This window comes from Piliocolobus tephrosceles, chromosome 2, assembly GCF_002776525.5.
Source record: "Piliocolobus tephrosceles isolate RC106 chromosome 2, ASM277652v3, whole genome shotgun sequence".
Lineage (NCBI taxonomy): Eukaryota > Metazoa > Chordata > Mammalia > Primates > Cercopithecidae > Piliocolobus > Piliocolobus tephrosceles.
The window spans coordinates 88,969,843-88,996,622 of NC_045435.1; the positions used below are offsets into that span (position 1 = coordinate 88,969,843).

General features: G+C 40.4%; 1 protein-coding gene across 2 annotated transcripts in view; it reads left to right on the forward strand.

The window, feature by feature from the left end:
- The window catches only part of SMARCC1 (SWI/SNF related, matrix associated, actin dependent regulator of chromatin subfamily c member 1), a 205,889-nt gene that overhangs the window by 130,127 nt on the left and 48,982 nt on the right, over positions 1-26,780 (forward strand). The window contains exons 22-24 of one of the 2 annotated variants that reach the window (XM_023231828.2): positions 19,539-19,594; positions 22,431-22,545; positions 23,530-23,684. In XM_023231828.2, coding sequence (XP_023087596.1) covers positions 19,539-19,594; positions 22,431-22,545; positions 23,530-23,684 — 326 coding nt within the window. The remainder of the gene's footprint in view (positions 1-19,538; positions 19,595-22,430; positions 22,546-23,529; positions 23,685-26,780) is intronic. The other variant, XM_023231829.2, reaches the window with a different exon arrangement.

Here is a 26,780-nt window from a genome sequence, read left to right on the forward strand (position 1 = left end):
GTGCAGTGGTGCGATCTCGGCTCACTGCAACCTCTGCCTCCCGGGTTCAAGCCATTCTCTTGCCTTAGCCTCCCAAGTACCTGGGATTACAGGCACCCACCACCACTCCTGGCTTATTTTTGTTGTTGCATGTGTGGTTTTGTTTTGTTTTGTTTTGTTTTTTTAAGTAGAGTTGGGATTTCACTATGTTGGCCAGGCTTATCTCGAACTCCTGACCTCAGGTGATCCACCCGCCTTGGCCTCCCAAAGTGCTGGGATTACAGACATGAGCCACTGAGCCCAGCCCCTGTACTTTATAATTTCTGTTGTAATTTCTTCTTTGACTCATTGGCTATTTAAGAGGATGTTATTGTGAATTTTCATAACTTTGTAAACTTTAAAGATTTTCTTCTTTTACTGATTTTTAGTTACATTTCATTGTAATCAGAGAAGGTAATTTGTGTGATTTCTGTATTTTTAAATTAAGACTTGTTGCCAAACGTGTGGTCTATTCCAGACAACGTTCTTTGTACATTTGAGAAAAATATGTTTTCTGCTCTTATTGGGTAGGGTCGTTCAAGTTGTCTACTTCCTTGTTTATCTTTTGCATAGTTCTCTCCTTTATTGAAAGTGGGGTATTGAAATCTCCAACTATTATTGTTGAATTATTCTTTCAGTTCTGTTTTTTCTTTATGTATTTAGAGACTCTGTTATTGCTTATATGTTTATAATTGTTACATCTTTTTGATGTATTGAACCTTTTATCTTTATAAAATGTCCTTTTTGTCTTATATAACATTTTGTGTCTTAAAGTCTATCTTATCTGATATTAGGATTATTTCAGATGCTGTTAGGTTTCTGTTTACTTTTTTTGTTGTTGTTGAGATGGAGTCTGCCTCTGTTGCCCAGGCTAGAGTTTAGTGGCATGATCTTGGCTTACTGCAACCTCAGCCTCCACCTCCTGAACTCATGTGATCCTCCTGCCTTAGCCTCTCGGGTAGCTGGGACTACAGGCACATACCGCTGTGCCCTGCTAATTTTTGTATTTTTGGTAGAGACAGGGTTTCACCATATTTCCCAGGCTGGTCTCGAACTCCTTGGCTCAAGTGATCCACCCCAGTCTGCCTCCCAAAGTGCTGGGATTACAGGTGTGAGCCACCGTGCAGGGCCTGGTTTCTGTTTACACTGAATCACTTTTCTATCTTGTTACTTTCTGTCTCTTTGTTTCTTGGTATCAAAAGTGGCTCTTATAGACTGCATTGTCATCATTGTATTTGAGAAGTTGAAACTTAGGTTCTACCTTTGTTTCTACCCTTCATAGCCATAGGACTTTCAAAAGCAGTTTACCTTTGCTGGTTAGCTCTGAATTATCTCATCTGTAGAAGAAAAGGTATTGTTAGATACTTTCTGTAATGTATTGTTTACTAGTGCTGTTTTATGATGTCAGAAAGGAGACATTTTTGCTATTAAGGACTTAATTACCTGTTTCTCTTTAATCAGTCTTAAAGAGAAGTGCAATTAATAAAGCAGCTTTATCTGTAGTACCAGCTTCTCAAATGGAAGTGCCCTTATATAAGAGGCTTTTTTTTTTTTTTTTAAATGGAGTTTTCCTCTGTCACCCAGGCTGGAGTGCAGTGGCATGATCTCGGCTCACTGCAACCTCCGCCTCCCAGGTTCAAGCAATTCTCCTGCCTTCCAGTATATTCCTAGCATTTTTTACATTGTTCATTAATATTTTTTTTCTTTCATTGTGAAACTGTGTATGTCTGCTGATTAAAGAATTATAGGTGTCATTCTGCCTAATTATTTCCATCTTTATCTCACCTGTATGAAATTTATATACACTGTGCTTTAGATACAATGATTTTCATTTGTCTGTTTGTTTGTTTGTTTATTTATTTATTTTTGGAGACGGAGTCTCGCTCTGTCACCCAGGCTGGAGTATGGTGGTGTGATCTCAACTCACTGCAACCTCCACCTCCCAGATTCAAGCAATTCTCCTGTCTCAGCCTCCCGAGGAGCTGGAATTACATATGTGTGTCACAATGCCTGGCTGATTTTTGTATTTTGGGTAGAGACGGGGTTGCACCATGTTGGCCAGGCTGGTCTCCAACTCCTGACCTCAAGTGATCTGCCCGCCTCAGCCTCCCAAAGGGCTGGGATTACAGGTGTGGGCCACTGTGCCTGGCGTATTATTATTGTTTTTTAAGACAGTGTCTTGCTTTGTGACTCAGGCTGGAGTACGGTGGCATGATCATAGCTCATTGCAATCTGTACCTCCCAGGCTCAAGTGATTCTCCCACCTCAGCCTCCCAAGTAGTTGGAACTACAGGCTCATGACACCATTCCTGGCTATTGTCTTTTTCATTTATTCTTAAAATAAAGATAATAGGAAGTAAAATTTAAAATTGCTAGCTATTGCTCTCCAGAACATACCATGTGAACACCTAGTGCTCCATTCTTGGCAGTTCAAGTGGATATCAGTGAGGTCCTTTCAAGTCTCAAATCTTACCATTTTTTATGAGTTTGCATAGGGCCTACCCTTGTTGTTCTTTCTACTTTGTTTGAATTAAGTGCCAGTCTAGCCATCTCATTTTGCTTATACAGAAACATTTTTTCAGATTAGTGAAGCCTCTCATCCCTGCTGCTGGGGTTTGGATATGGTTTGTTTGTCCTCGCCAAAACTTGTGTTGAACTTTGATCCCCAATGTGATGGTGTTGGGAGGTGTTTGGGTTGTGGAGGCAGATCCTTCATAAACGGCTTGGTGCTATTTTTGTAGTAGTGAATGAGTTTCCATTCTCACTCTTGGGGAATTGGATTAGTTCTCCTAGTAATGGATTCATTCCCCTCAGAGTGGGTTGTTATAATTTCAGGACCCTCGTCAGGTTTCTCTTCTTTACACCTGTCTGCTTCTCCTTTGACCTGCTCTGCCATGTTGGGACACAGAATAAAATCCTTTGCTAGGAATCGGGGCCATGCCCTTGAATTTCTAAGTCTGTGGAACTGTGAGCTAAATAAACCCTTTTTCTTTGTAAGTTACCTAGTTTCAGATATGCTTTTATAGCACCAGAAAATGGACTAAGATACCAGCCCTCTGCGCAAATTATTGTTTTAATTCTTCTTAACATTGTTACACCTAGAGTACCAGCTCTTTGATTTAAAAGCAATTTGAGAGTATCAATAATTCTTAGTTTGAAATTAACTTGGCCGGGCGCAGTGGTTCAAGCCTGTAATCCCAGCACTTTGGGAGGCCGAGACGGGCGGATCACAAGGTCAGGGGATCGAGACCATCCTGGCTAACATGGTGAAACCCTGTCTCTATTAAAAATACAAAAAAACTAGCCGGGCGAGGTGGTGGGTGCCTGTAGTCCCAGCTACTCAGGAGGCTGAGGCAGGAGAATGGCGTGAACCCAGGAGGCGGAGCTTGCAGTGAGCTGAGATCCGGCCACTGCACTCCAGCCTGGGTGACAGAGCGAGACTCCGTCTCAAAAAAAAAAAAAAGAAATTAACTTATTTTCTTTTTCTTATATGAAGACTGAATTTAGCAGGCCAAGTCACTTCTCTGTTCTTCTTTGTTGATTCTGCACCATCAGACAGTACCCAGCATAGGCTGGAAAAACCTGGGACTAATGAAGCCTGGGTCTTAATTTCCTAAATGTTTTGAGTCAGTGAGATTTGTGTACTTTGCCAAATGAGGGATGTGTTTTTACATGTATGTTTTGAAAACATATTTTGGTAGATGATACCATAGACCATTAGTGGCATAGGCTGCAAATTTAGCCATTTCTAGTTTACTGAGATTTGAAACAAGACTGAAGTACCTAGCAACCTTGGTTTCTTTGGGGCTGGATTCTCCTGATTGCTGATTCATTAGTGAATTTATGGTTTGTGGAGCATGCAGAGCTTAGACTGCTACAGGAGGCACATGAGACTACAAGGGCTGACCTTTGAGTGGCATTAACAGTAAAATTCATTCACGGTATCTGGAAGTAGCCTCCCAGTTGACCTCTTTCAAGTGTGTTCCATACTCACTAATTGCAGCAACGGAATTTGTGTCCTCTTATAATAAGGGTAAGGAAAACAGACCATAATATGAATATTTCAAATGAGTTGAGAATAGGTTTCTGTAACTTATGCTGGACTATTATAGATAATATGATTTATATTGGATTCCAACAAATGGAATAAATTGAGAAACAGCAAATGTTTCTCCCTTCGGAATTGGCTCAACAGAATTGTAGGAAGTCAACAGTGTATCTCTTACGTTTCATGTCACAAATACTGCCTTATTGTGTAGCACACTGGTTTGAAACCAAGTGATAAAGGATTTTACTTAGCAAGATAATAGTATACTTGGGTGGTGAGTTCATGGTACTATTTATTTTGATAATTTACTGTGTTACAAATATGTACACATAGGTATTATCTATGATAAAATCATACTATAGGGAAAATAAGCTTCCTTAAGAAATATAGTACTTGTTTTGGGTTCTTGTCATTAACCTATCTAACATTTCATTGTGAATTTGGATTAGAGAAGAAATATACGATGTGTATGGTGAAATGAAAGTAAAGCTGGATGAACACTCAAACACCTCTTACATTCATATTTTAAGTGATTTCCCATAGGAATTATTTAGGAAATGAGTGTTTGCTTATGAGAAGGGTCTTCTTCAGTCCATCTTTTTAACTATGGTCATTCACCAAGAACTATTAATTTCTGTGTATTTATATATTTTTTGTTTTTCATTGACTAGACCATTCTGGGCACACAAAAAATACTTCTGAGTACCCATATTTAGTCCACATTGTATAGGGATTTTTGACTGGCCATTTGAGTTTCTTTTTAGGAGAATCATTTGGAGGAAGTAACTTTTTTTTTTTTTTTTGACAAAAGCAAGTAAACTGAGGCATGGAGAGGTTACATAGGTGTGTATCTGAACCAGAAATTTAACCTAAATCTCTCTAATCCCAAAGCTCTGCTTCTCTTCACTGTAGCAGGCTGCCAGAAGTAAAATATGTAGGTTTGTCTGTGTGGTTTTCATTCATTGAACAAGCATCTTTAAAGGCCTAATAGCTCCAAATTACTGTTCTGTCTTAGATACTATGGGAAATATAATACTAAAGAGCCCAAGCCCTCTTGAGAACTTAACACCTGTCTCCTGAAATAGGCAAATGCATCAGTCAGAGCAGCTGTGGTTGACTTCCTCTATATGCCACTGAATGCCAGCAAAACCCACAGAAGTCTGGGTGCTATGGCTCATGTTTGTAATCCCAACACTTTGGCCAGCAGGAGGATTGCTTTAGGCCAGGATATAGAGACCAGCCTGGTCAACATAGCAAGACCCCATCTGTACAAAAAAATAGAAATAAAAAAATTAGCTGAGCATGGTGGTACAAACCTTTTAGTCTTAGCTACTCAGGAACACAAGGTGAGAGGATCATTCGAGCCCAAGCTACAGTGAGCTGTGATCCACACCACTGCATTCCAGCCTACATGACTAAGCGAGACCCTGTCTCAAATAAAAACCAAAAACCTTACACCAAAATTCAGTCAGTGTCATTCAGTGCATGAGCCTGTGCCAGAGAAGCTTTCTTGGACATAATCACAAAAAATCAAACTCAGTGTATCATATTGTCACATCATTTCTTTGTATTCTAGATGCTAGGATACTGGTAAAGTAAACCAAAATTTCTCCCCTTTATGTTTTATATTTATAGAGTGTAAGATGGACAGCAATCTAATCAAATAAGTAAAATTTAGCGTGTATACATGTAATTATTTATGAAGAGTATGTTGGCTGATGGGCTATGGTGAAAAGCAAAGCAGGGTTGCAAGAATATGAGTGAAGTGTGAGAATTACAATTTTAAATGATCAGGGAAAGTCTCATTGAGAAAGTGACTTTTGAGCGAAGATGTAAATAAGGTGAGCAAGAGTGCTATGTAGACATGCAGTGTAAGAGTGTTCCTAGTATTGGGAGAAGCCAGTGTAAAGCCTTCTGGGCAGGAGCTACCTGGCATACTTGAAGAACAGCAAGGAGGCTCATGTAACGTTATAATAGCTCGATTGGTGGGGGAGGGGAGGATATGAGATGTTAAGGTAATTTGTGGGTTATTGTGATGTTTACTTTATGCAAAGTGGAGGAAGTGGAGCAGTTTGACCAAAAGAATGTCAGAGTCTGACATATGTATTTGAGACAGGGTTTCAACTCTGTTGCCTAGACTGGAGTGCAGTGGCACAATCTTGGCTCACTGCAACCTCTGCATCCTGGGCTCAGGTGATTCTCCCAGCTCGGCCTCCCAAATAGCTGGGACCACAGGGGTGCATCACCACACCTTGATTTTTTTGTTTTTGTTTTAGCGGCGGGGTTTCTCCATGTTGCCTAGCCTGGTCTCAAACTCCTGGACTCCAGCAGTCTGCCTGCCTCAGCCTCCCAAAGTGCTGGGATTATAAGCGTGAGCCACCACGCCTGGCCTGAGTCTGACCTATATTTTTTCAAGTCTTACTCTAACTGTTCATTTGAGAATATACTCCCATGTGGAAGTCATTAAATTGATGTGTTATTCAGATAACATATATTTGATCTTCAAAGAAAATTTTCTTCACTACATAACCAAGGCTTTTATTAGAAAGCTCTATTAAAGATTTTATTAAATTTTTCTTTGTGTTTTTATTTTTATTTTTTAAAGAGACAGGGTCTTGCTATGTCTCCCAGGCTGGATACAGTGGCATGATCATGACTCACTACAGCCTTGACCTCCCGGGCTCAAGTGATCTCCCAGTTCTGCCTCCAAGTAGCTGGGACTACAGGCATGCACCACCATCCTGGGCTACTTATTTTAGTTATTGTAGAGACAGGGTCTCACTATGTTGCTTAGACTAGTCTCAAACTCTTGAGCTCAAGCCATCATCCCACCTTGGCCTCTCAAAGTGCTGAGATTACAGGCATGAGCCACTGCACTCAACCCAAGGCCACATTTTATGCTTGTGTTTTGCTAGGATTACAGGTAGATATTTTTTTACATGACTTGGAAACTAAACAAAATTGCCTATCTTATAATTTGTTTACTTATAGCAAACATACTGATACATTGATAGGATAGCACAGTGAAATCTTGTATACCTACTAGTTAGGTTCAACTTTTTGATATTTATTTAGCCTTCTAAATAAATGTTATTTTTCTTGAATTATTATTATTAGTATTAGTATTATTTGAAACAGTCTCGCTCTGTCGCCCAGGCTAGAGTGTACTGGCACGATCTCCGCTCACTGCAAGCTCCGCCTCCTGGGTTCTCGCCATTCTCCTGCCTCAGCCTCCCAAGTAGCTGCGACTACAGGTGCCCGCCACTACTCCCAGTAATTTTTTGTATTTTTAGTAGAGACGGGGTTTTACCGTGTTAGCCAGGACGATCTCGATCTCCTGACCTCAAGATATGCCCGCCTCAGCCTCCCAAAGTGCTGGGATTACAGGCGTGAGCCACTGCGCCCAGCCAGAATTACTTCAAAGTAATTTGAAGACATGATGATTCTTTGTAGCCTAAATAGTCCACTATGTGTTTCCTAAGGATAAGGACACTTTCCTACATCAGTTATTTAACACAATGATTTTTAGTCCCTTTTTAGGACACCAGCGCTTTCCCTCAAGAGAGTTGGAGTGTACTTGTACGTTCAAGGGTTTGTCAAAAACCTTTTATTGTTACCCTCATTTATATTTCCTGATCTCAAGTATTAGTTTCATTTCTTTTGCTACTGAGTGCATTTACTGTCTACATCTCAGTTCTGGTTTGGACAGATTTTGAGGGATTAGGTTAATTGAAGTGTTTTCCTTGCAAGTTGATGACTTTTGGTGAAATTTAATCACAAATAGAATAATCAGAGTTTTTAAAAATATGTCAATGAGTAGATTGTCTACTGAGCTCCTTAATAACCTATGGAATACAGGTTTCCAATGAGTACATCTTGAGCCAGTTGTCACAGCTCTGTGTTAACCCAACTAATCATTCCTAGTTTTTAAGAAGGTTAAGGACTAGTCTAGACATTATGAGATTAAGATAAGCCTGACAATAAATAATACTGAAGAAGTAACTTTCTAAGAACATACAGCCCAGAAATGACTGTTAGAATTCTCGCCTCAGATACTATTCATAGCTTATAAGTAGCCTCACTCTTCTCACCATGAGGATTTCCATAACATTATTTTTAAAGTCAGGCACTTCTAAAACACCATGTGTGAAAATACCCTAGGCCAATGCATGTAAGAAAAATGTGGAACCATATTTGGTCATCAGACTTACATCATGTGGAATGGGCTGCTTTCTCTTTGTTATATTTAAAAGGCTCTTTCAAGTATTGTAAAAACATATTGAAATATATGCTCAAACTTCTGAATAGCTCATACTTGGACATTTAATTTCTAAGGACTGACTAGGATTTACGTGACTTTCCTCATATTTATTAGGTAGTAGGATGTATATTTTCAGGAAGAAATTGACTTTTGTTACAAAATATAACTGTCTGCCTTGGGGAGATTGTTTCCTCAAATCAGGCATTTTGGATATTTGATATATGCCTCTTGCTGTGGGCAAGTCATGTCATGCAATATACAGTTAATACCCTCTACCAATTGAAGCTATTTTTTTGTGCTACGCATACATGAAAAAAATAATTTCAGCATTTGGGGGGTTGGCAATAAAATGAAGTATAGTATTATTTGTTCATGGAAGACTCTACGTAGGAAGGGCTATAAGAATTTTTACACAGGAGCCAGGTGTGGTGGCTCATGACTGTAATCCCACCACTTTGGGAAGCCGAGGTGGGAGAATCATTTGGGCTAAGGAGTTTGAGACTAGTCTGGGCAACATTATGGTGAGACCTCGTCTCTACAAAAAAGAAAAAAACCTAGCCAGATATGGTGATGCACACTTGTTGTCCTAGCTACTTGGGAGGCAGAGATGGAAGGATTGCTTAAGCCCAGAAGTTTTAGGTTGCAGTGAGGTCTGCTTCTGCCACCGTACTCCAGCCTGGGGTGACTGAACAAGACTATCTCTCTTAAAAAATAAAAAAAGAATTCTTAAAAGGGGTCGTGTAATTTTTGATGGAGGAATGCTTCACAAAGAAAGTAGTATTTGAGCTGAACGTAGAAAAAGAGGTTTAGAAGGCTGGGCGCGGTGGCTCATGACTGTAATCCCAGCACTTTGGGAGGCTGAGTTACACAGATCACCTCGGGTCAGGGGTTGGAGACCAGCCTGCGCAACACAGTGAAACTCCATCTCGACTAAAAATACGAAAGTTAGCCGGGTGTGGTGGCGCATCGCTATAATCTCAGCAGCCTGGGAGCCTGAGGCATAAGAATCACTTGAACCCAGGAGGCAAAGGCTGCAGTGGCTAAGGTCGTGCCACTGCACTCCAGCCAGGGCAAACAGAGTGAGACTCTGTCTCAAAAAAAGGTAAAAGAGGTTTAGAATGTCACTGAGCAGATTCGAGAAAGTATTTGATTCTATAAACCAATGTGATTGAAGTCACAGAAACAGAAATGGAAAGTTATTTAGAGAATGGGAAATAAACTAGATTGGCCACAATACAAAGTTCAAATAAGGACGTAGAAAGAATAGCCTACAAAGGTAGGTTGTAGCTAGGTTATAGAGATTGTGATGCCAAAGGTTGTGAGCTTGGGCTGTGTATTGCTGGCTTTATGAAATCCTTGCAGTTAAATATAGGGAGTGACGTGATCAGTCTCACAGAAGTATTGACTGGGTTCCTGCCATGTGCTTCATTCTGCTCTTGACAAGACAGAAATCTATGAGACTGTAAGTTCTCCAAGTTTTTGGTCTCAGGACTCCTTTATACTCTTAAAAAATATCTAGGAGAACCCCAGATGCTTCAGTTTATATGGATTATGTTTGTTGATGTTTGCTATACAGATGGTTCTTGGCTTTCAATGGGATTATGTTCTGATAAACCCATTATAAGTTGAAAATATGTCGAAAGTGCATTTAATACACCTAACCTACCAAATGTAACTTAGCCTAGCCTACCTTCAGCATGCTCAGAACATCTACATTAGCCTACAGTTGGTCAAAATTGTGTAACACAAAGCCTGCTAACATATTGAATGTCTCGTGTAATTTACTGAGTATTACATGAAAAATGAAAAGCAGAATGATCATATGGGTATTCAGATTATGGTTTCAACCGAATGCATATTGCTTTTGCACCATTGTAAAGTTGAAATGCCACAAGTCAAACCATTATAAGTCAGGTACCATCTGTAATATAAATCAAGACTGAGGAACTTTTTTTTTTTTTTTTGAGGCGGAGTCTTGCTCTGTCGCCCGGACTGGAGTGCAGTGGCCGGATCTCAGCTCACTGCAAGCTCCGCCTCCCGGGTTTACGCCATTCTCCTGCCTCAGCCTCCCGAGTAGCTGAGACTACAGGCGCCTGCCACCTCGCCCAGCTAGTTTTTGTATTTTTAGTAGAGACGGGGTTTCACCGTGTTAGCCAGGATGGTCTCGATCTCCTGACCTCGTGATCCGCCCATCTCGGCCTGCCAAAGTGCTGGGATTCGGATTACAGGCTTGAGCCACCGCGCCCGGCCAAGACTGAGGAACTTTTGAAAGAATTCACGAGTGCATTGTTTTCGCTATCTGACTGATCATTTCATTGTGCATTATGCAGCCTCTAAAGTGTCAGACTCTAAGTCTGTGTGAGAATGAGAATGTAAAGGCAAATAACATCTTAATGTTATTTTGAAAATAGTTTTGACTTTAAGTAGAGGCTCATGCAGAAGAAACACTATTAGTTTTGCTTGAGTCCTTTAGGGAAGTCTTCACAAAGGATGTGACCTTTTTTACAGGAACAAATACGGGGGAAAAAAATGAATGTAGGTGGCATATTCTGGAATGATTGCCAAGAGGTCTGTGGGGAGCAGGTACTTTGGTCAAGTGAATGCAGCTCTGGAGATGGCTATGGGACTGATTTTGAAGCGTTGTTACCTTGCAGACATTAGGAAGTCATCAGAAAATAGGAGTAGCATGATTCAGTCTGTTTTTGAAAATAACTGCTGGCAGTTTACAAATGAAGTGCGGAAAATGGAGGGTGGTTCCTGCCAAATAGTCACAGTGCATGATTATTACATTCTTACATTAAAGGCAGCTATGTGGCAGACATTTAAATCTCTTCTCCAGTATGCCTCTCCCAGTTCTTTTAACCTGTTAGGAAATAGTTATTAGACCTTTTTTCATACTGTTTTTGCTAGCCATGTTATTACTAGAATGTCTTTGGCACATGACCCACTAGTTTAAGTTATATGCCTTCTTGTTTAAGTCGTTTAATCCTCTTTAACGCTGCAGATATGGGTCAGATTACATGTTTTTGGGGAAGGATTTTTAACCTGTTGGTTTATCAACCACAACAAAATGACATGAGATTCATGGAGAGGCTGCAGCCTCCTAAGGGTTTATGATTCACACCAGAATTTAGACCAAAGAGAGACTTTTTCTTTTTTCAAGAAGACATAGCAGATTTAAACAAATATTTTGTGGAATAGAAATTGCTTTACATACTGTTCCACATAGCATCTTGAGAGATGGACAACACACTATTAAATTATTTATTTTATTTTTTTAGAGACAGGGTCTTGCTCTGTTGCCCAGGCTGTTCTTGACCTCCTGGGCTCAAGCGATCCCCACACCTCGGCCTCCCAAAGTGCTGGGGTTACAGGTGTGAGCCACCACACCTGGCCCTACCATTAAATGCTTAACAGACATCACTTTAAAAGTCCAAGTCAGGTGGACCTGAGCAACACAGCATGACCCCATCTTAAAAACCAAAACAAACACCTGAGTATTGTCTCTGGATTTTTCCACTTATTGAGAGTCTGTCTCTAACTGTGCTATTACCATGTAAATAGCTATTAATATTATGTAACTTCATCTTGGAATCATAGCTAATTAAAGAATTGGTTTCAAATTTGGCTTGCCTTACCAATACAGAAAGTGGGTGTGTCATCCTTTTGGAATGTGGACCTACAGATGGTGGGTAGTCATTTCAAAAGCAGATATCTTTGTGAGAAAAAAAAATCATATTGCATTTCTCCCACATTATATGTATTCAGTCTCTAAGCTAACTCAGTCAAGGTGACCTAATGCATATTTATTTACAAGTAGTTTGTACTTAATCTGTCATGGGATTAGAAATTTTAAAAGTAACGTGAAGTTTGGGGGTTTTGTTTGTTTTTAATAAACAAGTTCTTACTCTGTCACCCGGTGTGGAGGGCAGTGGCACAATGATACCCTGCTGTACCCTCAAACTCTTAGGCCCAAGCCATCCTCCTGCCTTCTCAGCCTCCCAGGTAGCCCGAGGCTACTGTCATTTTTATTTCAGTTTTATTTAACTTCAATTTTACTTATTTTAAGAAGGTTGAACCTTTATCTTCATCTAATATCTGCTCATATTCACTGTATGGCTGCATATTTGAGGGTTGTTTTTTGTTTTGTTTTGTTTTGGAGACAGGGTCTCACTCTTGTCACCCAGGCTAAAGTGCAGGGGGCATGAACACAGCTCAGTGCAGGCTTGACCTAGGATCAAGAGACCTTCTGGGATCAAGCAACCTTCTTTCACAGCCTCCTTTGTAGATGGGACCCTAGGCATGCAGCACTACGTCTAGCTAATTTTTTGTAGAGACAGGGTTTCACTTTGTTACACAGACTGTTCTCAAACTCCTAGGCTCTAGTGAACCACCATGCCCAGCCTGAGATATTTTCACTGATAGAGTTGATAGAAATTATTGACTAATTGCTACTGGAAGATGAGAGAGCGAAGAAAGTCAAGATTGGGTTGACTCCCCTACCTTGCCATTTCATGGAATACCAAGAGGATGATACAGTTAATAAAGATACTGAGAAATACAGAAATTAATCTCATCCTTGTTTCCTATTTGCATAAAACCAACCTTTTAAAATTTTTAGTTTTTAAAAAAGTTATTATTGGCCGGGCACCGTGGCCTCTTGCCAATAATCCCAGCACTTTTGGAGGCCGAAGCAGGTGGATCACTTGAGGTCAGGAGTTCGAGACCAGCCTGGCCAACATGGTGAAACTCCGTCTCTACTAAAAATACAAAAACTAACCAGGCTTGGTGGCTGACACCTGTAATCCCAGCTAGTCAGGAGGCTGAGCCATGAGAATTGCTTGAACCTGGGAGACAGAGGTTTCAGTAAGCTGAGAGCATGTTACTGCACTCCCACCTGGGTGATAGAGCGAGACTCCATTTCAAAAAAAAAAAAGTTTTTCTTTTGAGACAGTGTCTTGTTCTGTCACCTAGGCGGGAGTACAGAGGTACAGTCATTGCTTATTGCAGCCTCAAACACCTAGGCCCAAGTGATCCTCCTGCTTCAGCCTCCCAAGTACCTGGGACTACAGGTGTATGCTGCTGTGCTCAGCTAATTTTGTTTTTTATTTTAATTTTTTTCTGTGTAGAGATGGGCTTTTACTATATTGACCAGGCTGGTCTCAAACTCTTGACCTCAAGCTGTCCTACCCCTGCCTCCGAAAGTACTGGGCTTTACAGCATGAGCCACTGTGCTCAGCCTTTTTTTTTTTTTTTTTGAGATGGAGTCTCGCTCTGTCGCCCAGGCTGGAGTGCAGTGGCCAGATCTCAGCTCACTGCAAGCTCTGCCTCCCAGGTTTATGCCATTCTCCTGCCTCAGCCTCCTGAGTAGCTGGGACTACAGGCACCTGCCACCTCGCCCGGCTAGTTTTTTTGTTTGTTTGTTTGTTTGTTTGTTTTGTATTTTTTAGTAGAGACGGGGTTTCACCGTGTTAGCCAGGATGGTCTCAATCTCCTGACCTCGTGATCTGCCCGTCTCGACCTCCCAAAGTGCTGGGATTACAGGCTTGAGCCACCGTTCCCGGCCCTTAATTTTTATTTGTTTAGAGACAAGGTCTCCCTGTGTCACCCAGGCTGGAGTGCAGTGGCAATCATTGCTCACTGTAGCCTTGCACTTCTGGGCTCAAGCAGTCCTTTCTCCTCGGCCTCCCAAGTAACCAGGACCACAGGTATGTATCACGATGCCCAGCTAATTTTTAATTTTTTTGTAGAGATGGAGTCTCGCTTTGTTGCTTAGGCTGGTCTTGAATTGCTGGCCGCAGTCCTCCCACATCAGTCTTCCAAAGTGCTGGGATTATAGGCGTGAGCCACCCAAGCCTTGCATTTTGTGGTTTTTTATAATCCCATCTGCATTTAGTTGTTTAGTTTTTTGTTCAGCTCTCTTCATTATTATATTACAATGTGTGTTAATGCAGGTTATATATTTCATTTGAACTAAGTATTAGAACATTACCAGTAATTTGAATCAGTCTGTTCCTCCCATGTCTTCTCTCACGTTCCCTTTCCCAGCACTAAGCATCTTGAATTTTGAGTCATTCTAAGTACTGTGAAAATAACTTTTGTCACAAACATAAATGTACTTAAGCACTATGTGACATGTAATTTTGTTTTTAAGGTTTATAAAACATGGTATATTCAGACTTTATTTTTTTCTTGGACCTCTGACCGTTGTCAGACTTCTGAAACTTGATTTTTTGTTGTTGTTCACTCCATATTATTTTTTTTTTTTTGAGACGGAGTCTCGCTCTGTCACCCAAGCTGGAGTGCAGTGGCCGGATCTCAGCTCACTGCAAGCTCCGCCTCCCGGGTTCACGCCATTCTCCTGCCTAAGCCTCCCGAGTAGCTGGGACTACAGGTGCCCACCGCCATGCCCGGCTAATTTTTTGCATTTTTAGTAGAGACGGGGTTTCACCGTGTTAGCCAGGATGGTCTCGATCTCCTGACCTCGTGATCCACCCACCTCGGCCTCCCAAAGTGCTGGGATTACAGGCGTGAGCCACCGCGCCCGGCCCTATGTTTTTAAGATTTACTCATGTGGTTACATTATGCATGTAGCCGTTTGTTTTCACTGCTGTAAAATCCTCTTGTGTGATTCTAATCCAGTTTAATTATCCATTCTGTTATTGAATGAGCAGTTTGGGTTGTATCCAGTGGTTTCTGTGTTACACATGCATGTACTGTCTTGTATATACCTCACAGTGCACACGCACAGGATGTCTCTTAGATGCAGTGCTACTCAAAGTGTGGTTGATCGACCAGCCAACACGCCAAGATAAGGAGCTTGCATCACTAAGCTTGCTCTCTATGTCATTTGTCACTTTTTCATCAGATGAATTTGTCAGTGAAGGAAGAGTAGTGAACGTTCTTGAATATTGAACTTTGAACACTTCTTGCTCAAATCCTTGTTTTGTTGTGAACTGGTTCTATGACTAACAACATTTTAGGAAATTCCAGTTTTTTTGTTTGTTTGCTTACTTTCAGACAGGGTCTCTCGCTCTGCCATCCAAACTGAAGTACAGTGGGGTGATTACAGCTCTTTGCAGCCTCAACTTCCCAGGCTCAGCAGTCCTCCTGAGTAGCTGGGACTACAGGCATGCACCATCATGTGTGGCTAATTGCTTTTTGTCTGTTTGTTTGCTTTTTTGATAGAGACACAGTCTGACTACATTGCCTAGACTGGTCTCAAACTCCTGGACTCAGGTGATCCTCCTGCCTCTGCCTCCCAAATTGCTGGGATTATAGGCATGAGCCACCACACGTGAGCTGGAAATTTCTGTTTTTTTTTTTCCAAAGTGTATGTGCTGTTTTACATTTCAGGCAGCAACACTTGATCCAGTCCTTTCTGGTGTTAGACTCTGCTGATCTAGCAGGCGTAAAATGACATTTCATCGTGGTCTTCTATTAGGTATCTCTCTCTCTCTTTTTTTTTTTTTGGAGACAAAGTCTCGCCCTGTTGCCCAGGCTGGAGTGCAGTGGCATGATGTTGGTTTGCTGCAGCCTCTACCTCCTGGGTTCAAGCCATTCTCCTGCCTCAGCCTCCTGAGTAGCTGGGATTACCAGCATGCACCACCACACCCAGCTAATTTTTGTACTTTTAGTAGAGACGGGGTTTCACCATGTTGGCCAGGCTGGTCTCGAACTCCTGACCTCAAGTGATCCGCCTGCCTTGGCCTCCCAAAGTGTTGGGATTACAGGTCTGAACTACTGCATCGGGCAAAACCTAATATCTTTTCTTATATCTATTGGTCATATGTACTCCTGTAAAGCAACTCTTCCTGACTTCCTTCCTTTTGTAGAGTATCTGTCTTTTTCTGTATAGATCTTATGTACTAATCTTTTGCAAGTTACTACACTACGTGCTACTTCTTTCTTTTTTCTTTTTGAGTCTTTTAATGAAGAGGAGAAGTCCTTGATTTTAATAGTTGTATGTTTCAGGGATGGATGTGATAGTTCACATCTGTAATCCCAGCACTCTGAGAGGCAGAAGTGGTCGGATTGCTTAGGGCTATGAGTTAAGACTAGCCTGTGCATTATAGCAAAACCACCATCTCTATCAAAAAATAAACAAAATTAGCCAGACACAATGGTGCACGCCTGTAATCCCAGCTACTGAGGAGGCTGAGGTGGATGGATCAGTTGAGCCCAGGAGTTTGAGGCTGCAGTGAGCTATGATCTCACCACTGCACTTCAACCTGCATTACAGAGGGAGACTGTTTCTTTTAAAAATATACATAAAAGTAATTTTTTAAAAGTGTTGTTTGTCATTTTTATCCTAAGTGCTTTTTGTGTCTTGTTTAAGATAACATTCAAGTTTTATTTTTTCATGTGTCTTTATCTAGATTTTTTTTGTTAACATATCAAAATGTAGCAGTTGGTTTTATATGATAATTTTATAACTCACTCCCTTCCAAAACCCTGTCATTATTTCTAATAAGTTTTCTGCAGATTTTTGTATGTAGACAGTTTTACTCTCTGCATATCTTTTCAGCTTTCCTTTTTTCTTTCTTTTTTCCTTTGAAACAGAGTATTACTCTGTCATCCAGGCTGGAGTGCAGTGGCAAGGTCTCAGCTCACTTCAGTCTTGACCTCCTAGGCTCAGGCGATCCTCCTCCCTCAACTTCCTGAGTAGTTGAGATCAGGTGCTCATCACCATGCCTGGCTAGTTTTTATATATTTTATAGACACGGGGTTTCCCAGTGTTGCTCAGGCTGGTCTCAAACTCCTTGACTCAAGTGATTCACCCACCTTGGCCTCCCAAAGTGCTGGGATTAGAGGCATGAGCCACTATGGCCAGCCTAATTTTTTTTCTTAATTAACTGTGTTGGCTTTGGCCTGTATGACAATATTGAAGGGAAATAGTAATATTTGTATTCTTATCTTGCTCTTAATTTTATATAGAGAATACTGTTGGCATCATTCAGTGAATAATGTTATTTGTTGTAGGATTTTTGAGAACAGCCTTTTGGAGATCAGGAACCTTCCTTTGTAGCCTTTATTTTCCAGGAGCTTATAATGGACAATACTGAGTTTTGTCAGATACTTTACATGCATTTAATTAAATAGGTTTGTAGAGTACTAATATTAAGTCATCCTTCATATTACTCTGTCTAGTGTAGGTTTTCTTTTTTAACACATTGCTGTATTCCGTTTTCATATAATTTGCTTAGTTTTTCATTTGTGATTACAAATGAGATTTAGCCTAGTGTCCTCTAATATTTCTTACCTGTTATCCCTATTTGATTTGTGAATCAAAGTTATACTGGTATCATAGACTGAGGTAGGGGAATTCCCTCTTTTTCTATTCTCTAGGAAAGATTATGTAAGATTGTAATCATCTTTTCCCTAAGAGTTTGGTAGAATTTCCCAGTATAAAACATCTGGACTAGTGTATTTTTAAGTTTTATAGTTATTTCAGTTTTTCTAACTAATATAAAGACAATTCAGGACTTCTTTGTCTTCTGGAATCAGTTTGATAAAAATAATTTTTTTGTAATTTTCCCATTTGATCTAAGTTTTAAATTTTACTTGGAATAAAGTTTTTCAGAATGTATTATCACTTCCTTTTTGACCTTGTTCTGTCATGATCTTTCTTCCATTCCTCATATAGTTTGTTTATGCCATCTCTCTCTTTTCTTGATGAGTTACATTTATCATTTTTATTAATCATTTCAAAGAACCAACATTTGGGAATATTAATTCTCGTATATTTTTCTAAATCTCCAGTGTATTTTTTCCTGTTTTCTTTTTTTCTCCCTATCTTCTATATTGTTTTCTTTTTCTGCTATATCATAAAGGACATAGAGCTCATATACTTTGAGCCTTTATTTCTTTTCTGATGTAAGCCTAAGACTTTACATTCTCTGTAATTACTACTTTTACTTTCCACAATTAAGTTTCCAAGCGTAGAGAAGTTTATTTTTATATTTTAAACATCGGATTTCTTTGCATTGTGGTTGGATAAATTGATCTGTATGATAGTGGTTATTTGAAATTTGTGAGGACTCAAAACTTTGTGACCTAATTTGTAATCACTATTTTAAAAATGTTGTGTGAGCTTGAAATTAATGTGTATTATTGCCTAATTGGTGGATGTAGAATTCAGCATATGTACATTTGTACCATTTTTCTGTGTTCATATCTGCTCTATATCTTATTGAGAGGTGTGTTCAAATCCTTTATGATGATGTTTGTCTTTGTTTCTTCCCTGCCATTCTCAGTTTTTGCTTATACGGTTGGTTTGTCTGTTTGTTTGTTTGTTAGTCTCGCTCTGTCTCCCAGGCTGAAGTGCGGTGTTGCAATCTTGGCTCACCGCAACTTCTGCCTCCTTGGTTCAAACAATTCTCCTGCCTCAGACTCCCGAGTAGCTAGGGCTATAGGTGCACACCACTGCACCTGGCTAATTTTTTTGTATTTTTAGTAGAGACAGGGTTTCATCAAGTTGGCCAGTCTGATCTCGAACTCCTGACCTCGTGATTGAGTCACCTCAGCCTCCCAAAGTGCTGGCATTACAGGCATGAGCGACCATGCCTGGCTGCTTATATAGTTTGACATTAGTTTATTAGGTTCCTAAAATTATAGAAAATTAATAATTTTCTCACATATGAAATAATTTTCTCTTGTAATTTGTTGATACGTGCCTCTGTTATACTGTGCTGGACTTCTTGGTTTGTGTCCTATCTAGCCAAGATGTTATCCTCTTGAGATTTCAGTGACTATCTGGGTCAGCAGTGTTTCCCCCAGTACCTGAGTCAAAATATATACTTGTCAAGCATCTGTTAAATAATAATGAATTATTTTTATTTTGCGTTTATATTTTAATACATACAGAAAATCGAAAATCATAAGCAGACAGCCTAGTTCATTTCTATAAATTCCAGACCTAGAAACAGAGAAGTACCAGCACCCTAGGACCTCCCATTTCCCCACTGAACCTGCTTTCTGTATAACTCACCTCTTCGCCCTGTTAGCCACTGTTCTGAGTTCTGACACCATAGATTACTTTTTACCTGTTTTTGAACTTTATCATACAGTGTGTATTTTGTGCCTGACTGTATGGCTATGATATTCATATGTATTACTGTGTGTATTTGTATTTCAGACACGCTCACAGTTGTATAATAGTTTTAACCTTTTTCCACATTGGAGTACTTGTTCTTATTCTTTTACTTGTAGAAGGAGCTGAAGAGGAAAAAATGGAAGCCGACCCTGATGGTCAGCAGCCTGAAAAGGTAAAGTCTCACAGCAGTAAAACCACAGATAGCATGCTTTTTGGAGCATAATGGTTTGTTTTTTTGGTGTGTTTGAGTCCCTCTTAGGGAACTGTAAGTAATTCTATCTGCTACTTGGACTTTGCTGGTTTAAGGTATAGTTCTCACAAGATATAATATAGGACATTTTTCATTTATTCACTGGAGAGAAGGTATATTCACTCCCTATCCTCTTCTTTTATATTTTAAACATCTAATTTCATTGTATTAAAAGAAGAAGGAATACAAATTTCCCACAAAAGAAGAGGGAATATGAATACAAAAGTTGTGGTTCTTGGCCAGGTGCAGTGGCTCACGCCTGTAATCCCAGCACTTTGGGAGGCTGAGGTGGGCAGATCACAAGGCCAAGAGATCGAGACCATCCTGGCTAACATGGTGAGACCCCATCTCTACTAAAAATACAAAAAAATTAGCCGGGCATGGTGGTGGGCGCCTGTAGTCCCAGCTACTCAGGAGGCTGAGACAGGAGAATGGTGTGAACCCGGGAGGTGGAGCTTGCAGTGAGCCGAGATCGTGCCACTACACTCCAGCCTGGGCAACAGAGTGAGACTCTGTCTCAGCAACAAAAAATAAAAGTTGTGGTTCTTGTGAATATCAAATTGTAAGGTTTGAGTCTTATACTTGTGCCAGAAGAGAATGACAGAATAATAAGTGATTTCCTATGAGGGCTAACTGCCTGCGGAAGAATCTTTAGAAAATAATTAATGAGAAGATGACATTTGAGGTAGGTTTTAAAGAGTAGGTAGAAATATAAAGATTGACATAGAGGTTAGAAAATCAAAGATTCACACTAGTTGGGGAGGAGAGACACTAAAACCAGTGTGTTAGTGGCTCAATCTCTCTTCTGTAGGAAACTGTAAATGCATCATGGGTGCGGCAGAACAGGAGGTTACAAAAGTCAGGATGTAGGCCTTTGTAGTCCTTTTCTTTTTTTTTTGGAAACGGAGTCTCACTCCGTCACCGAGGCTGGAATGCCGTGGCGCGACCTTGGCTCACTGCAACCTCCGTTTTCTGAGTTCAAGCGATTCTCCTGCCTCAGCCTCCCAAGTAGCTGGAATTACAGCCACGCACCACCACATCCAGCTAATTTTTGTATTTTTAGTAGAGACGTGGTTTCACTCCGTTGGCCAGGCTGGTCTCAAACTCCTGACCTCAGGTGATCCACCGCCTTGGCTTCCCAAAGTGTTGGGATTATAGGTATGAGCCACCACGCCCAGCCTCTGGGCCTTTGTATTCCTAATAGTTTTACTGCACATAGTGAGCAGTCAGTCACTATTTGAGTGAATATATATAAGCCAGGACTGAAGGTCTTGATTACATGTGGTATTCTAAAATTGCATATAGTCAAGGGGAGGGTGAGGGTAATAATGAAATTGATTATAGTTCCTGCAGTATTCTAAAGATGATATTTGTACTTCACATTGTTTATTTCATTTAATTCCTATAACAGTCTCAGCTGGGTGTGGTGGCTAATACTTGTAGTCCCAGCTACTTGGAAGGTTGGAGGATCACTTGACACTAGGACTTTGAAACCACCCTAGGCACTGTATGGGGACCCTACCTCTAAGCAAACAATATAGCCTCATGAAGTCAGTGATAGTTGCGGTTTTTTTCAGTTTCTAAAGCATGATCACTGATGTTCTCTCATGGTTCTTCCTGAAACTATTAGCAGATGGCTGTATTAAAAGACTTTGTCAACTTTTCCAGTAGTATTTCAACTTCTTTGTTGATGGTGTGAAATTTAAAAGCTCTTAATTCTTTAAATCAATCAGTAATTATTAAGTACATGCACACACATACACACACATATATATATGTGGTGGTGGTGGGGTTTTTTTTCTTTTTCTTTTTCTTTTTCTTTTTTTTTCTTTTTGAAACGGAGTCTTGCTCAGTCCCCCAGGCTGGAGTGCAGTGGCGCGATCTCAGCTCACTGCAAGCTCCCCTTCCCGAGTTCACACCTTTCTCCTGCCTCAGCCTCCCAAGTAGCTAGCTGGGACTACAGGCACCCGCCACTACGCCCAGCTAATTTTTTTTAATTTTTAATAGAGACGAGGTTTCACCATGTTAGCCAGGATGGTTTCAATTTCCTGACCTCGTGATCCACCCGCCTCAGCCTCCCGAAGTGCTGGGATTACAGGCGTGAGCCACTGCGCCCGGCCAGTGGCGGTTGTTTTTGAGATGGAGTCTCAACTCTTGCTGCCTAGGCTGGAGTGCAATGGCGTGATCTTGGGTCACTGCAACCTCTGCCTCCCCGGCATTCAAGGGATTCTCCTGCCTCAGTCTCCCAAGTACCTGGGATGACAGGTTCCCATCACCATGCTCAGCTAATTTCTTTTTTGTATTTTTAGTAAAGACAGGGTTTCACCATGTTGGCCAGCTGATCTCAAACTACTGACCTTAGGTGATCCGCCCGCCTCAGCCTCCCAAAGTGCTGGAATCACAGGTGTGACCCACCGCACCTGGCCTGGCCTGTTTTTAGTCAACAAATAATATCAGTTCATTCCCTTCACTTTCCTTTGGGCATTGTAAACCTTGCTTTACAGCAGAGTATACAGAGAGGGCAGCGACTCTGTGCTTTGGAGGAATATCTTGTGAGCACTCAAGTGTTGAAGTGGTAGAAAGTATTGCTCAGAATTTATTAGTTCTTTTCCAGCAGTTCTCTACAAGTCACTTTTGAATCTAGTCTACTTCTTGCCAAAAATATTGGAACCTTTTGCTAGTCTAAGATAATTACTCGTAAAAAGGTCTGGGATTTTTTTTGCTCACTGCCTCTCCTCTTGCTTTGTATCCCTTTCAGGCAGAAAACAAAGTGGAAAATGAAACAGATGAAGGTGATAAAGCACAAGATGGAGAAAATGAAAAAAATGGTGAAAAGGAACAGGATAGTGAAGTGAGTGAGGATACCAAATCAGGTAATTTGAGGAAACTCCTTAGATACTCTTATATAAAACTGTAAAAGGCACTGGAGAAATGAAGGTGATTTATATAGAAATATTTCCCCTTTATTTTGGGTTTGTTTCTTAATGTAACGGTAAGTATGTAATTGAGTTTCATTTATCACATAGGTACTAATACGAATGCTGGTGGCTACACTTTTTCTCTGTGCTTTTAATATGTAGAACAACAAGTTATTCAGCAGTATTGAAGTCACCTCACAGACTTGCCATTTTATTTTCTGTGTCAGTTGCTTATACACCCCATCATGCCTGTCAGGCTTACAGAAGTAGTCTGTTGTCAGCTTCTGATTTCCTACAGACCCTAGAGTTCCTAGAGCATTTCATTGACTGATGAGCAAGTATGTTGGTTTTAGACTTAGTTCCCCTGAATTTTCCTTTATATATATATCCAAGGGACCTCCACATAGTACTTAGCAAAATGATAGGAAAACAAGTGTACTGTTTAGAAAACATGTCCCCTAATAGAGGCAAACCTAAATGCATGGAATGGCCCAACAGAACTCTTAAAAAGAAAAAAAGCATTGGCCGGGTGCAGTGGCTCACGCCTGTAATCCCAGCACTTTGGGAGGCCGAGGCGGGTGGATCACGAGGTCAGGATATTGAGACCATCCTGGCTAACATGGTGAAACCCCGTCTGTACTAAAAATGCAAAAAATTAGCTGGGCGTGATGGCGGGTGCCTGTAGTCCCAGCTACTTGGGAGGCTGAGGCAGGAGAATGGCATGAACCCGGGAGGCGGAGCTTGCAGTGAGCTGAGATCGCGCCACTGCACTCCAGCCTGGGCAACTGAGCAAGACTCCGTCTCAAAAAAAAAAAAAAGAAAAAAGCATTGACATCTCTTTGTCACATCAGTCCTAGTTTGTTACCGTGGTGGAGGTGAGGAGATAGATGGATTTTCGAGACTGGGCACATTAGTAATAAAGCTTTCTGATATTTTCAGAAGAAAAGGAGACTGAGGAGAACAAAGAACTCACTGATACGTGTAAAGAAAGAGAAAGCGATACTGGGAAGAAGAAAGTAGAACATGAAATTTCCGAAGGAAATGTTGCCACAGCCGCAGCAGCTGCTCTTGCCTCAGCGGCTACCAAAGCCAAGGTTTGCCCCTGACAGCCCTTTTCCAGTGCTCTCTTAAGGCATGAATGGTCGTATTGTTTTTAGTTAATTGGGAACATTTAGTATAAAGAGCTTTGCTCCCAATAGAAGATGACTATTTGCTTGAATGGCATTTCTAGGTTAAGAAATCCACAGGAAGGAGGAGGGCGATAGAAATAGTAGATTCAGTCTAAAGGGTGACTTCTTTCATTCCATTCATTGTGTCATTTAGCCTTGTAAAGACTACAGAGAATGAAGGCAAATTTTGAAGTCTCTTTAAGGAATTGATTATCATTTTGTTTTTAATTTGCCTGCAGAACTTATCTTGGACTGTTGTTCCAATAATTTCTATCAGATTGAAATATTTATGATTTTTAAGACAAAAACCCGTTTCCTTGCTTAAATACTTCACCCTGATCTTACAGACTGAAAGGAGAGAGAGACCCTAAAATAGCTCTTTTTCTTCTTGAAATTTGCCAGCTTTTCTGGGGGTGGTTTTTTCTATTTATAGTATTAGCTGCAGAGCATATTTAAGAAGACATGAGAATGTTATTTTCCTCTCTGTGTTAATTTAACATTTTAAGTAATTCTAAACATGAATATGTAAAGTTTTGAAAAATCTTTTCCCCTATTCTTCATTCTACTTCAGAAGTAGTTTCCTTCCATTATAGGATACCACATTTCAAGAAACAGTGATTACTAGAACATTGCTAATCATTTTATTTTGAACTGTTTTTGATCTCTTAATAAAGATGCTTTTTCATGGTCTTTTAATTCCCTGGATCATTCAGCTACTGTGAACTACTTCTGTAAGTGTTTAATCTGATGTGATGAACCAATTCAAACTCTAAGATTACTGTTTTGAATGCCCACCCATCTGACATAGATAGAGACAATGGAGGTTAGGGAGGTGTTTACAGGCCGCAGCAAATGCTCAGTCAACCCCAGACAGTTACCTGGCTGATCATTGTTACTATACTAACTTGAAGTCCTACAAATTCATACTACCTGCCTTTTTCCTAATAACTAAAATTAGCTAATACTTCCTAATAACTAAAATTAGCTCAAGAATCAGTAAGATATCTCCTGATCTTTCTGATTCTTGAACTAATTTTAGTTGTTCTATCTCCCCTACATCCCCCTCACCTCTGGGAAGTTTTGAGGTACATGCTTGCTTAAGTGATGGCTAATATAACTTGACTCTTTTTCACCATTTGTCTGGTTTTGCTTTTTCATTGCAAACATCTTTTTTAGTCTGTCTTCTGCTACCCTGGAGTGTTTGGGCATTTCTTTGTCTCTGAGCTGTTGAAGTTCTTACTGTAATACTGTCATTAGGTGTTTCAGAGACCTTAAGGATTATTATTATTATTATTATTTTTTTTTCTTTGGAGATAAGAGTCTCACTCTACTCCCCAGGCTGGAGTGCAGTGGTGTGATCTTGGCTCACTGCAACCTCCGCCTCCTGTGTCAGCCTCCCAAGTAGCTGGGATTACAGGCGCCCACCACTATACCCGGCTAACTTTTGTATTTTTAGTACAGACAGGGTTTCACCACGTTGGTCAGGCTGGTCTCGAACTCCTGACTTCAGGTGATTCACCTGCCTTAGCCTCCCAAAGTACTGATATTACAGGCATGAGACACCATGCCCAGACTCTCACCTTATAAATGAGGAGCTAGAGGTGGAGAGGGCTTTCTCCTTTGTGCCCTTCCTCAGTCTTCAAACCTGCAACCTCAGCTCATTTTTTATTCTTGGTTCCTTCATTTTCCGTAGCTATTCAGCCAGCAAATCCTTCATGGTGCTTTAGATCACTGGCTAATGTTCAACTGCTCACTCAGGTCAGCATCTCTTAATGTTTTGCCTGTCTTCTCAGTCCCATTCTCTAACCTGCAGCCAGTGTAATCTTTTTGCTTTTTAACTTGTTCTTAAGTGTAACTCACATTCAAGTAAATGGACATACTTAAGCCTACACCTTTGTGAATTTTTGACAAACTGAGCCCACCCATGTCACAAGCATCCATTTTAATAAACAACATACCAGCCCCTCCAGAAGCTTCCTCTTATTCCAGTTACTTTGTGTTCCCTGGAGAGTAATCACTAGTCTGTCTCATTACACTATAGATTAGTTTATCCTTTTTTTTTTCACTTCATATAAATGGAATCCTACATTATTCACAGAAATCTTTAAAAATGCAAATAGGAGCATGTTACTTTCTTCAGGAACCTCCCTATCTCTCTCAGGCTACAATTTCAAACTCTTTTGTAGAGAATTTAGGATTATTCTATAATCAGGACCCTACTTAATTCTCAACTCTCATTTCTTACCTGTCCTTCCTGAACTGTTTCTTGTAGTTCTGCCAAACAGAATTTATTCTTTTATCTCTAATTAAGCTTTTTCGGACATTCTTTTCTTACAGAGCATGGTTTTTTCTTTCTGTTATTTCTTCTCTTTTTAAAATTTTTTTTGTAGAGACTGGGTTTTGCCATGTTACCCAGGCTGGTCTGCAGCTCTTGGGCTCAAGAGATTTGCCCACCTTGACCTCTCAATGTGTCAAGATTATAGGTGTGAGCCACCTCACCTGCCCAGTGTCTCCTCTTGATATCACTCTGCTGTGCTTCAGTATATGTTGCCATAGGAAGAACTAAAATGGTAGATTACCTTTTAAAAGTTTCACGAGGCTGGGTGCAGTGGCTCACACGTGTAATTGTAGCACTTTAGGAGGCCAAGGCAGGAGGATCACTTTTGCTTAGGAGTTCAGAACCAGCCTGTGCAGCATAGTGAGACTCTATCTCTACAAAAAATAATTTTTTTTTAAGTTTCACAAATGCTTCATGATGTTTTCCTCTGGCCTCATAGCTGTTAATATGAGCAACTTTGGGCACAAAGATTTGCCTGGTATGCACTACTGATTATCTTACAATGGCTTGACTCCTTCACTGCAGAGAAACTACTTTTATGGATCATTTGGCCTGCCTCTTCACTATTCCATACAAAATTTAAAAGGTGTCCAAAGAAGAATTTCTCTCCAGGTCACTGAATTTTCACTCCCTCGTCATCACTTACTCTTCCTTCTATTTACTAGGAACTTGTATCTTCATAC